The following is a 13033-nucleotide window of genomic DNA, read 5'->3' as shown; positions in this document are numbered from 1 at the left end:
CCTCTTAAGGCCACCGTAGACTATGTGAGGGACGTGACTCCTCTCCATACAAATGTTCAATATTCAGATTAGCAGTCGATCCGTGTTTGTCAATGACTAATTCTTACACTTTAACGTTTAATCTCCTCAGTCTGGTTACTCTTGTGAAGAGCGTTTTGATTTATCAGTCTAGCAGAAATATTCAGAGCACAGTCCAGACAATAACCATCTGATATTTGTCCAGAAGAGCCCTCGCTGAAAACATGTTTGCTCTCCCTGTCCATGAAACAGGTTCAGGGTTTGGATAACCTCAGTCTGTCTGTATTCAGAACAAACCAAAAACATGAGAGAGACCCTCCAACAACAGCCTTCATGAGCAGCTCTTCTTTGGAAAGGCTTGAATAACAATCGGCCACACACACACACACACACACAGACGGATCTGATTCCTCTCCGGCTTGGCTTGGCATGCTCTTGTCATTTCTTATGTTACAGAACATCAATCATAGGGCTGAGTCTGTGCCCTTGCGCTGGCCGAGGCTGATTTACAAACATTAGCAGGGAATGCAATTACACAGTCCGAGAAGCGCGAACAGTCAGTGAGCATTCTGGGTTTGACACTTAGCAAGCGGTGTGGATGGAGCATACACACTGTGGTCAGAACGAAACCGGTGCTGATCCAGAGTAGCTATTGTGTCCAGCAACACTGGACATGAAAACAGTAATAATAGCAAGGGGTCAATGAGTTTTTTTTTTCAGTTATATATATATATATATATATATATACACACACACATATATATATACATATAAATGCTATAGAATAATAGAATACATTTTTTTTTAAATGTAACATTTTTACACCACGTGTTTAAAGTAATAAAATGTATTTAAAAAATTTAGAATATGGTATTTCAAAAAAGTTTTTTCAAAAACGTATGAAAACAACATCAACTAGATTTTTCAAAGATTTCTTTCTTTTTAACCATATTGGACATTGAACCCTGACATCGTAATTCAATTTACAGCCAAAGCTGTATAATACCCACACCAACACCATCAACAAGGATCAGTTTTGATCTTTAAACAGAGTCGGTCCTAAATTCACGTCTCAAGTCGATTTCAAGCTATCGTATTTAAAAGCGCATTTTTTTCTGTTGTTAATGAATTACAATGTGCACAGCTTATCAAGACTACATGCAATGCATAACCTTAACACATGAGCATATTCAAGTAAATATGCATTCATTAACCTGACTTTTTATAACACGAATACTTACTACTTTAAGCACTATTAAGTTGTCGTAATAGATCAAGACGAGAATAATAAATGCATATACTTTCCTAAACAGAAACTCTGATCATTACGCTTTGCGTCATAATTACATACTAATACAGTCAAAACGTGAGAGATGGATAAACATACTGAACATTAAAGGTGTAAAATACACGAATTGTTTGCTTTCTAAAGTATGAGGTGAATCACAAACCGGCACTTTACAGAACGAGCCGCGCACCCGCGCGTCACCGTTCCGTCTTTCTATTAGAATAAAACACATTAGGCTGATAAAAAGTTAAAGTCCACAACTCGGAAAGGCATCAAAAGTTTCCGTTTCCAGCAGAGCTCGCGAATGAAGCGTTCAAATAGCCCTAAACGTGCCGTTAAAGCGCGTTAGTGTGCGCGAGGCTGCTGCCGCTGCTCTTGCGCGCTCCTGATCAATGATTGAACCGCACAAAAGGCAGAAGAGGATCAATTACTAATAACTATCAATGCAACACCACCATCCCGTCCCTCTAAAGTCACCAAAAGAGAAAATGCATGAAATGCAAGGTGCGTTAACCCTATATGATCGCGTCGTGTAAAAAAGATGAGAAATAAGACCAACCTGAAGCCGCCGGAGATCAAATTTCTTCCAATATTGAAACATCGATCCCACATCGGCGGCCATCTTGAGCACAATATTCAAGAGCGGCTACAATAAATATATGGGCTGGATTCCCCCTGTTAAACAGCGTTGACGATTACACTCCACATGGAAAAAAATGTTAGGAAAATAACAGTTGTGGAAAACTAGACGGGACGCGCAGCGCGCGAGAGCCGGTGGATGCGATATGAACAGAATATAGATGCATATAGATGCATTAGTGCTGCTCCCGGGATTGCACTTGATTTTGGGTTTGGTAAAGTTATCAATACTGACGTAACGGGTTGATCAATAACGTCTGGGAAGTGGAAGGAGAACAACGAGCAACCAATGCGCTACGCCAGATGTTTGATGCGTAAAGCGGCGAAATCGTTCCATATCATTAATGAGCCCCACATAATGAGATTTGCAACTTAGCTCAATAATACGTAATGCATGTCATAAATGCAGCGAAAGAGTCGTGAGAATAGAATAAACACTGAATGGGTGAAAGCTTATGTTTTTGAAGTGAAAAGAGTGAATGTGTATTTTGATAGTGTCCTTGAATAATGAAGTGCACGGAGATAAGCGTGATAAAATAGTGCTAATGCCCATTAAGACACTTACTAGGCTTTTATACAAATATTTGAGGAGAATATGTAAACGGTAACATTATATACAAAACATGCTTAAACATACAGTGCACGAAAAGTTTAAGTTTAGTCCATGCACTTATAGTTAAATAAAGAGATGCACTGTGCAGCAATGTGTGCAATTAAAAAACACCAGGAATATTTCATAGTTATTTATTATTTATCTACAACACACTGTTAACGCAAACAAATACTCAAGGTGTTTCTTTTTATATTGCAAACGCTCTTTAGCTCTATGTCTGAAGACGGTTAAATAAATAATAAAAAAAAGTGCATTCAAAGAAAAAAAGCATAAATGTTATTAAGGGATTGTGCGATCAATGCATGATTTGAAATTGTGAATGGACAGTGTTCAAACGTTAACACGTGCTCCCTCTTGTGGAACAGGACGTTTCTACTGGACCGAGCTGAGTGGCTCTTCTAATGAAGACTATATTCTGACATTAGTAGCTTTAAATATAGCACACACTGTCCGAATGACATCTTTATCATTATAATATTAGTGTAACATCAGAATGACCATACAGAGTCGAGATTCCCCTTCAAATAACACATCACACCATTGTGGCCTTTCCCTGTAAGGAAGTTTCATTATCACATTGTGCATAATGACTAGCTGCAGTTCTGGAAATTTTAACAGAGCCAACCATTTGGTAAACTATATTCAGACGATTACAAAAAGTCTATGGATTTATTCCCCTCTTTAGAAAAAGTAGTTTGACTTGCGTATCCGAAATGCGGCGGATTACTGATATCAGTATAATAATGTCTGGAAATGAAAGCGTTTAAGAGGTTAACTGCTCCGGTGGATTGTGGACTGCGAGCAATTACTAAGTGAGCACATCTGTCATTCTCCTCTTCGCTATTAAAACCAAACGCAAGTCTATTTTTAAGTAGAAATGTATTTGCACTTTGTAAGGCACCTACGGGGAATATAAAAGGTGCTTATTAAAAGTTTCTGTTTTATTGCTTTTTATTTATTGCTTCAGGGGGGGGGGGAAACACAGCATCGGTCTTATAAGAAAGGAATAATATATCTTGTTTTGATATGGCTCAGTGTTAAATTTGAAATTTAAATCAGTTCTGATATACAAGCCTGATGCAGCAACACTTATTACTTTTGTTCAAATCTAAATATGCGGATATTTTCAGGGCGCATAAACCAGTGGGAGATTTTTACGAACCTCAGTGGGCAAGCTGTGAGATTGTTTCTAAAGGTTTTGTAAAAAAAAAAAATCAAGTAATATTTGAGACTTAAAAACATCAATACTAATAATGTGGAATGAAAATGAATGCTAAAAACAAAAAAAGTGAAAGCTGATGAGTGCTCAGATGAGTGCGTGTGGATTGACGACGGGAACGCAGTGGCCTAGATACGGTACACATGAATGTGTACCGTGAATGTGGCAATATTATTCCAGGAATATTGACGAGAGCTGCTGAACTCTGATATATTGATCGACTCTGGAGTGCAAAAGGCCTTGAAACAGAAGCTTGTTGAGACTGCCACCAGGTGGCTGGAAAGGTTAAGCATCTCTTGACTACACATGAGCGAAACAGGTGAACATTATTCTGCAAACTGCCCACTAAATACATGCTTGTCCTGGAACAGCAACAAAACCTTCATAGAAAACATTCTTCTATGTTGCTTTCACTAAAGCAATGCTATTTGAGTTGATCACATGATCATCTTTGGAAGGCTAAACGGTATTTCCTGATGTAAACGCAGCTTATCAATCATGACAAATCGCCACTAAATGTGTAACGTTAGTAGTATAATCTAATTTTAGTGCATACTGCTGGGTTTGAAAGCTCAAGCAGAGGTCGTGCTCCTCTCTCCTGATAACATCGACTGGACTAAACGATCCTTTCACATTGTAAAGGCATTCGTGAAGACACTATTTTAAAATTAGTGGATAACACTGATTACATTGCATTCTCTACACCAGAGGTACTATAACTTTTGCTGCTTAAAAATAAAATTAATAAAGTTAAAACTGGAATAAATTCGAATACAAACTACAGACGTTTTTAAAAAAAAAAAACGAATAAAAATGACAACAAAAAAAACTAGGACTGCGTCCGAAATCGCATACTGCGTACTGGGTACTACATTTGAATTTGAACGTACTACTCGACCGTTAGAAAAGTACGTTCTATATAGTATGAATGTGGGTAGTATGAATGGAATTCGGACGTACTACATCCGCCATGTTGACATTGTCACGTGACATATGTCGTCACAACAGCGCGTAAATTTAAAGAGCCCAATCTACTGAGCGAACATGATATAAAATCGGTGATGTTTTTGTTAGTCTTACCGCTTTCGTCTGCGTTTTTACCGTCGTTTGAATTAACAATTCAGATCATGCCTTCGTTGACAGCTTGTAAATCCTTTACTAAATATAAATTTAGCTTTTAATTTTCTACCTCAGAATAACAGCAGCTACTTCTGTGAACAGAATGACAGCCTGATTTTATGTAAGGATATAAAGTAATTTATTGTAATAAATAAATACAAATAAAATTACACAAAAGAAACAAAAGGAACATAAATTAATTAATAAACTTGAAAGAATGCTTAGACAAATACACACACATATATACACATAAATACATTATATAAATATACACAGAAACACACACACACATATATACACACATCACAATATATACATAAATACATACATAATATATACATTATAGACAATATACACACACACACATATATATATATATATATATATATATATATATATATATATATATATAGATATAGATATAGATATAGATAGATATATCAGCAAAAATGTGTAACCTATTGAAATTTTATTCTAAAAAACAAAAACTACATATTTACAGACTGCGAACAGCATCATACAGGCTGCTGTCAATGGCCTTTGACATCCAAGAGCTGCATAACATTGTGCACAGAATGAGCAGGTCAGTCATGGGGATTTTATGGAGAGGCTGATTGCCTTCTCCACCACAGATGACAGGCAGTGGAAGCAGCTTTTCTTCTGGTAGCTGGCACAATAGATGGCTGTCACATACAAATTGAACCTCCAGCAAGTGAAGCCCAATGTTATTTCAACAGGAAGCAGTTTCATTCTGTTCAGCTGAAGGTCACCACCAGGGGAAGTACCTTGATATGTTTGTTGAGTGTCCCGGGTCTGTGTATGATGCCAGGGTGCTGCAGAACAGCTCTATTTACACTGAAGGCCTGTATCCACCTGCAGGAAAACACATCCTGGGAGATGGTGGGTATCCTTGTTTGAGTGCACACATCTGCATCATCACTCCATACAGAGAGACTGAACAGAATCCTGCACAGGTTTGATTCAACACCAATGATGCTTGTGCACAGAACATTGTTGAGAGAGCCTTCAGGATGATGAAGACAAGCTGTGCTCCATCTTCTTCTTCTTCTTCAAGGCCCTGGAAGTGAGTCCTGTCTTTGTGCCAGATGTTGTTGCATGCTGTGCAGTGCTCCACAACCTCCGTCTTCTGAATGAGGACATTGCGGATCCACAAATTGTAGAGGATCATGACGATGATACACTGGAACCTCAAAACACAGAAGCCAGCACAGGAGAGCATGTGTGGGACAATCTGAGCACAGCTGTGTCACACCAGACGACCGTGTGCAGCTCTTCAAGAGCAGGATTACCTGTAGGACAGTTGAACAGGTTAAGACTCTGCAAATCGGTTCATGTTCTCATAGTGCTATTGTTTAAGCTTCTGTAAGTTATGAAGGTAATTTTAAGACTGTCAAATCGAGATATACATATATTAGTTATTTAAGAAATATATATATATACACACTATAAAATCACATAAATATGTATAAATACACATGTAAATAGTTACATTTAAACGTGTATTTATATATACACATAAATATATTACACTCATAACTGGGAATTAATATTACAGTTATTTAAAAATCTAGCAACATATCACATAACATATCATACCAACATATTTACAAGTTTAATTTTACAATTGTATTACTGTATCCCTGGGGTAAATTTTAGATTTCCACTGTTTTTCACTCATTTTTGATACCCAAATGTAAAGTCCTCATCTTGTACACATACAGTTACTGAACTGTAACTGCTGAAGTTTATTTTCCTGACATTATTATAGAAACGTCTTAAGAAATTCCCTTTTGGTGTTGCTTTAAGCTCTATTATACTACTTTATGAAAATGTTAATGTGGTTTTGTCTGAAGCTTTGTGCTCTTATCCATGTAGAAATGAAAAATAAATAGAGAGAATAATTTTAAATGTGACTTGGTGTATGGGTATTTCTCTAAAGTGTGGCACCCATTCTCAAGACAACATTCTTCAGATGTTAAGATGTTGCTTGTCTAAAAACAACTGGAAACTGCTGCAAAATCAGTGTGCATGCACACAACTGCTACAAAAGTTATTTGCTATTAAGCACTTTGCAACTGACAAAATAGCAACTGGAAATACCTGGAAATTCATATTATAAAAAAAAAAACAGCATAAATCAGTGATGATCCTAACATAAATACATGTAAAGAGTGTGTGTAGTTAAGATTAAATTTAATTTATATACTTACTGAATAATTATGCTTTCCAGTGAGTAGGGTTTCATCAGTCTCTGTAACATCAGAACAGGATTTACACATTACTGATGATTTATGATCAAACTGAGGCACCTATTAAGTTAAGTTATCCAACAATTTTTATCAACACTAGTAAAATGTAAATTAACTCGTAGAAAGCAGCATTAACAAGCTGAGGCATAGCCTCTGATCGATAATGATTATTAAACATATTTTTAAACTCAATTTACAAAATAGTCTCATCAGTTTACAATGTGTAAAACTTTAACAAGTCAGTCGTTTACTTGGATTATGTTAAACAAGTAACGTTACACTTTAATCACAATGAACAGGTACTTACACTTCAAAACAGCGGCGTCACGATTTTCCGTTATTTTCGAATGTGAGTATGACGAGTCCTCTCCCGTCAGTGTTGCCAGATTGGAAATGCCCAAGTATCGTACCAGAAGTTCAAAATTATCGTATTTGGAAGAAAATTATCGTACACGAGTCAAAAGAGTTATTTATCTATTCTAAACCAACAACATTTCGACACGACCTGCAAATTACCACAATAGATAAGGCGTATTGTTGGACGGAAGCAGTGAGACAAAATACTATCCCATTATTTTCAGTGACTGTCTCGGGCGTGGCGCATATTAAAACATATTTAAATGATTTTAACACTTGCTTTGTCGCATCCAGTTAAGAAGGAATTTAGCTGTTTCTGCGTGGTGCAGTTAACTCCACATCTGAGCCGCTGTCATCGGAATCCTGCGTGTTGCCAGATGTTGAAGGGGTTCTTTCTGTCATGGACCGCAACTAGTGCTCGTTGGCTTTAAAGCAGGGCACCCTCCAGCATTCTTAACACACTCTGAGGTGCACACGAATGCATTTAGAGTGTCTGTAATGAGCCGATTTCGTGTATGAGTAAAGAAGCCCTATGACTGCAACTACCACCATTTAAATTTTCATAAAATTCTGAAATTATCGTACATTACGGGATTTTTTTCATTATTGATCGTACATCGTACAGAGGTGAAAATTATCGTACAAATACGATAATTATCGTACGTCTGGCAACACTGTCTCCCGTGGCCTCATGGGATAGAGTAGTGTCCATCCTACGCATACTACGGAATTCGGGCGGAAGTAGTAGGCCATCCGGGTACATTTCGCCTACTGTTTTTCGAATACTAAGAATTCGGACATACTACTGGCTTCGCATACTGTTTTTCGCCTACTATATAGTATGGAAGTATGCGATTTCGGACGCGACCTAGTTATATTTAAAGGAGCATTGCGTAGGTTCTGAAATTTCTAACCGTTACTGACACCAGTGGCCGTTAGAGGAACTGCAGCCAGTCTCATGCTCGTTCTCAGTGCGCACGCTCTTTTTTTTAACTTACGAGGAGTGTCCGTGGGTGTCTGAATTGTGCTGGAGGCTGGTCGCTTCTTTCCATCCGCTGAGTCCATTTGAAAACATTATTGCCTCTGCTTACTATAATGGCTGGCGTGCCGTACGGTTGTAAGCCCAAGTAGACGAGAACGCGCATGACGTCACATTTTGTGAATTTTCGCGCCAATTCGGGCCGACTCCTCCACACACAATTGAGCCTACAGGCTGATAGAGGAAACCGTGGTGGACAGTCGAGGTGTCATTCTTTTTTTTACATCATGGTTGGCTCATACATGTACAAATGAAAACTCTATCTTAAAGATTTTTTTTAAGTAAAAACCTCCACATAGCTCCTTTAACTACTGTAAAACTAAAGCCATTAAGATGACTTGAAATACATGATATGAATTAAATAAAATATAAAATTAACTTAAATGTATTTTATTTTAGCTAGTTCCCAAAGCAACATTTCTCATTTTCATTTAGTTGAACTAAGTAAATAACTAAAACTGAAATAAAAATGAATAAAACTATAGTCATATTTTTTAAAAAGTAATAATAAAAATGACCAAAAAAATGCACATTAGAAGTACTAAAACGTTAAAATGTATTCAAAACATTAATAAAAAATATAAATATAATAACTAATTCAAAATATTAAATATAAATAAAATAGAATTTATAAAATAGATCAAGTTTACTAAACTGTTTGGGGGGGGGGGGGGGTACAATTGTGTTTCGTGTATTCAGAGTTGTTCACAGTTTTAAAGAGATGGATTCTCATGCTAAACATGGCCAAAGTTGTTAAAAAAAAAAGTTAGAAGAATGACTGAGAATTTCTATGCCGAAAATCTTACTTCCGGGTTGGTACAAGTTTTGGCTGTTTTTTTTTTTTCGATCGTGGATCTAATGACGTAGACGAGAGCGGAATTCCTTATATGAGCATTTCTCTGGGAAAAGCGCGCCCGCACACACACATTGACCAGAGGAGAGCGAGACCGCGCACATCAACGCGCTTCAAAATCGTCGGCAGCGCTGCGTAGGATTTGTTCTAGAATGCCTCCAAATAAGTGCGTTTTTGGATGTGAGGGAAAGTTTACCTTGTTCAGCTTCCCCAAGAACCCAGCGTTACATGAACAGTGGATACAGTTTGTTTTTCCAGGGCAGCAACTATCAAGTGCGTTTGTGTGTTCTGGTCATTTGAGTGACCAATGTTTTATAAACAAGGCCCAAGTTGACGCTGGATTTGCACATCTATGGAGCCAAAAGAGTCTCAATAAAGATAAATGCACACACTACATTCACATATGCACACATAGGATTCATACATGCACACACATAATTCATAAATACACACACAGGATACACAAATGCGCACAAAATTCACAAATGCACACACAAAATTTAAAAAGCACAGAAGATTCACAAATGCACACAAAATTCAGAAATGCACACAAAATTCAGAAATACACACACAATTCAGAAATGCAAACAACATTTACAAATGCGCTCAAGATTCACAAATGCACAGGACAAGATTCAGAAATGTATTTCTGATGCACACACACATATATCTTGATTTACAAACTGCTTGCGGTCTGTGAACTTCACTGCATTTGTGTGTGAATTTTGAGACTCCCCTGACTTGGCTCGACACACAAATGGCTTTTTTTAAACAGGGAATGATCTGCAACCAATCAGATATCTCCCTTGTTTTAGCCAATCACAAGAATGTTTACTTATAAGCCAATCAGCGAACGACTCACTTTCCTCAGCGAACAACTCACTTTCCTCACGCAGCGAACGACTCACTTTCCTCAGCGAACGATTCACTTTCCTCACGCAGCGAACGACTCACTTACCTCACGCAGCCGGCGACCCACTTTGCACAGCCGGACACCCACTTTGCGCAGCCGGACACCCACTTTGCGCAGCAGGAGACTCACTTTCCGCAGCCGGAGAGTCACTTTCCTCTCGCAGCGAACGACTCATTTTCCTCACGCAGTGAACGATTCACTTTCCTCACGAGTCATGCAGCGAACGACTCACTTTCCTCAGCGAACGATTCACTTTCCTCACGCAGCGATCAACTTACTTTTCTAAGCGAACGACTCACTTTCCTCTCGCAGCCGGAGACCCACTTTTCGCAGTCGGAGAGTCACTTTCCTCTCGCAGCGGACCACTGACTCTCTCTTCATGTAGGGACCGAATATTATAGTTAAAGTGACTTCTATATTGCATCCAAAAGAATATTTAGATATATTTAAATATTCAAAAAGGTGTAAAAATCTTTTTTACTTTCATTAAAATATTTCAATAAAATGAAATAATTGCCTATGAATCCATGGTTAACTTTTTTTCTGCAGTCACTGGGCTATATGTATGGACACATTTTTAAATTTATATTTTGTAAAAAATAATAAAAAATAAATCTGAATTGTAATCTAAACATCTGTATTTTCATACAATTTCATAAATAAGTAGGCTATAATATGCCGCACCACAGGCATATCACGCTGTGTGAACGCGTTCATGTGATTGGCTAAAAGAAGGGAGATATCTGATTGGTTGCAGATCATTCCCTGTTTAAAAAAAGGCATTTGTGTGTCGAGCCAAGTCAGGGGAGTCTCAAAATTCACACACAAATGCAGTGAAGTTCACAGATCGCAAGCAGTTTGTAAATCAAGATATATGTGTGTGTGCATCAGAAATACATTTCTGAATCTTGTCCTGTGCATTTGTGAATCTTGAGCGCATTTGTAAATGTTGTTTGCATTTCTGAATTGTGTGTGTATTTCTGAATTTTGTGTGCATTTCTGAATTTTGTATGCATTTGTGAATCTTCTGTGCTTTTTAAATTTTGTGTGTGCATTTGTAAATTTTGTGCGCATTTGTGTATCCTGTTTTTGTATTTATGAATCCTGTGTGTGCATATGTGAATGTAGTGTGTGCATTTATCTTTATTGAGACTCTTTTGGCTCCATACACATCGTTTGCTATTAAAACATGGAGCCGTCCCTGTGATAAAAGACCCCATTCATGTCAAGTACAATTGCATCAGATTTCTGTATTTTGTTGGAAATCACCACATAAGTGAAGATATGTTAAACGCACAGTATGGAATTTTTGGCCACCAGGGTTCATCAATCAAAATAATAACATAAGACGTACTTTGATGACGTCGGGAAAGAGCGTAGGCTCATGGGAGTTGTTGTTCATTGGAACACGCGCTCTGTCGCTCCCCACATTCCTCACTCATTTTAACTGAGGCCGGTGACACACTGGAAGCGTGGCCAAGCGTCTCAGATGCGTGGCGTGTCAGTTTTTAATTCGGCTCCCATGTTAATAGGTTAGAGCTTGCAGACTGCCTGCGTGAGCCGCGCGGCCCAGGCCCGGCTCAAGGCGCGCGGAAAACGCGTGCTTGCTAGAAATAGAACCGACGCCTATTTGTCACGCGACACGCACGTGTGTTGGAAGCGTTTCCAGGCAAAATATAATAGGAAAATATGTTTATATGTAATTTTGTACACAAATACATATTAATTCATGACATTTTGATGTTTGAAGTCTATAGGTTGACATAAATTCAGATATAAATGTAATTTAAAAAATAAATAAATAATTATCGATTTTCAAATATTGCACCTGTCAAACATCGTCTATTTTGCCGTCAATACTGTTGACGGTGTCCTTTATCAGTAGGCTTTATATTTATGTTCAACATGAAGTATAGATATTGTTGTCATGAAGACAAGAGCCTGGTCTGTCAGCGGTCTCCCTTCACCTACAGCAGCAGCAGCCTAGTATTTTGACAATCACGTCTTTTCGAACGGAGAGATATATGAATTATCTGACCCCTATCAAATCAATATTCCATCTAGCTAGTAGTAATATATGCATAAAACACAATATATGTTAAAAAAAGCTACTTTATCCAGCTAGATATAGAACACATGTAGATTTACATTATACTCTACATGAGAGCTAATCCGTCTGGGTTTTACACAAGACATCATCGTTTCACAAAATATACGGATAGATACAGTTAGCTGAATGGATGCATACCTGTTTATTAGAATGCAAACATCTCTCTGTAGTTTCAGCTTGTCACGAAGCTCTCTCTATCTTGGAAATGCAACTCCAATATTTACCCGTGTCTTGTTTGTTCTTCGTCCCAAAACCTTCTCGGGTCATTTATTTCACCCGTACATTTGCGCTTCACAGAACGTGCAGGCAAAGCATAATCATGATCCATAACTAAGTTATTGATTGAAGTATAAATACGAATATAAACAATATAAATATAAAATATAATAGTCTCGATCAAGACTAGCTACTACTTTTTCTTCTTCGTCTCGTCTTTGCTTCTGTTCACCTTTGTTTTTGGCGGTTCCGCAGGAAGTTAGATAAACTAGAGGGGTCAAAGTTTATATGACGCCATAGACGGGCGACAAAACGGAAATAAAGAAACGTGCCGTGTCTTCTAATTAAACTATAATTTTCTCTGGATTTGAAAGTTCGT

The 13033-nt window shown here is 37.7% G+C and overlaps 1 protein-coding gene across 4 annotated transcripts in view; it reads right to left on the bottom strand.

Annotated features, from left to right (window-relative positions):
• LOC132098106 (homeobox protein cut-like 2) overlaps positions 1-2126 on the bottom strand; it is a 160845-nt gene extending 158719 nt beyond the window's left edge. For all 4 annotated transcript variants that reach the window (XM_059504250.1, XM_059504247.1, XM_059504248.1 and 1 more), the window contains exon 1: positions 1866-2126. Coding sequence is in view for 3 of the 4 variants with exons in the window: in XM_059504247.1 (XP_059360230.1) it covers positions 1866-1928 (63 nt within the window). In the remaining variant the exon portion in view is untranslated. The remainder of the gene's footprint in view (positions 1-1865) is intronic.
• Between the last annotated feature and the right edge of the window lie 10907 nt (positions 2127-13033).

This window comes from Carassius carassius, chromosome 21 (assembly GCF_963082965.1).
Source record: "Carassius carassius chromosome 21, fCarCar2.1, whole genome shotgun sequence".
In the NCBI taxonomy this organism is placed as follows: Eukaryota; Metazoa; Chordata; class Actinopteri; order Cypriniformes; family Cyprinidae; genus Carassius; species Carassius carassius.
The sequence above is the reverse complement of the archived record's forward strand: the minus strand, read 5'-3'. Positions and strand labels throughout refer to the sequence as shown.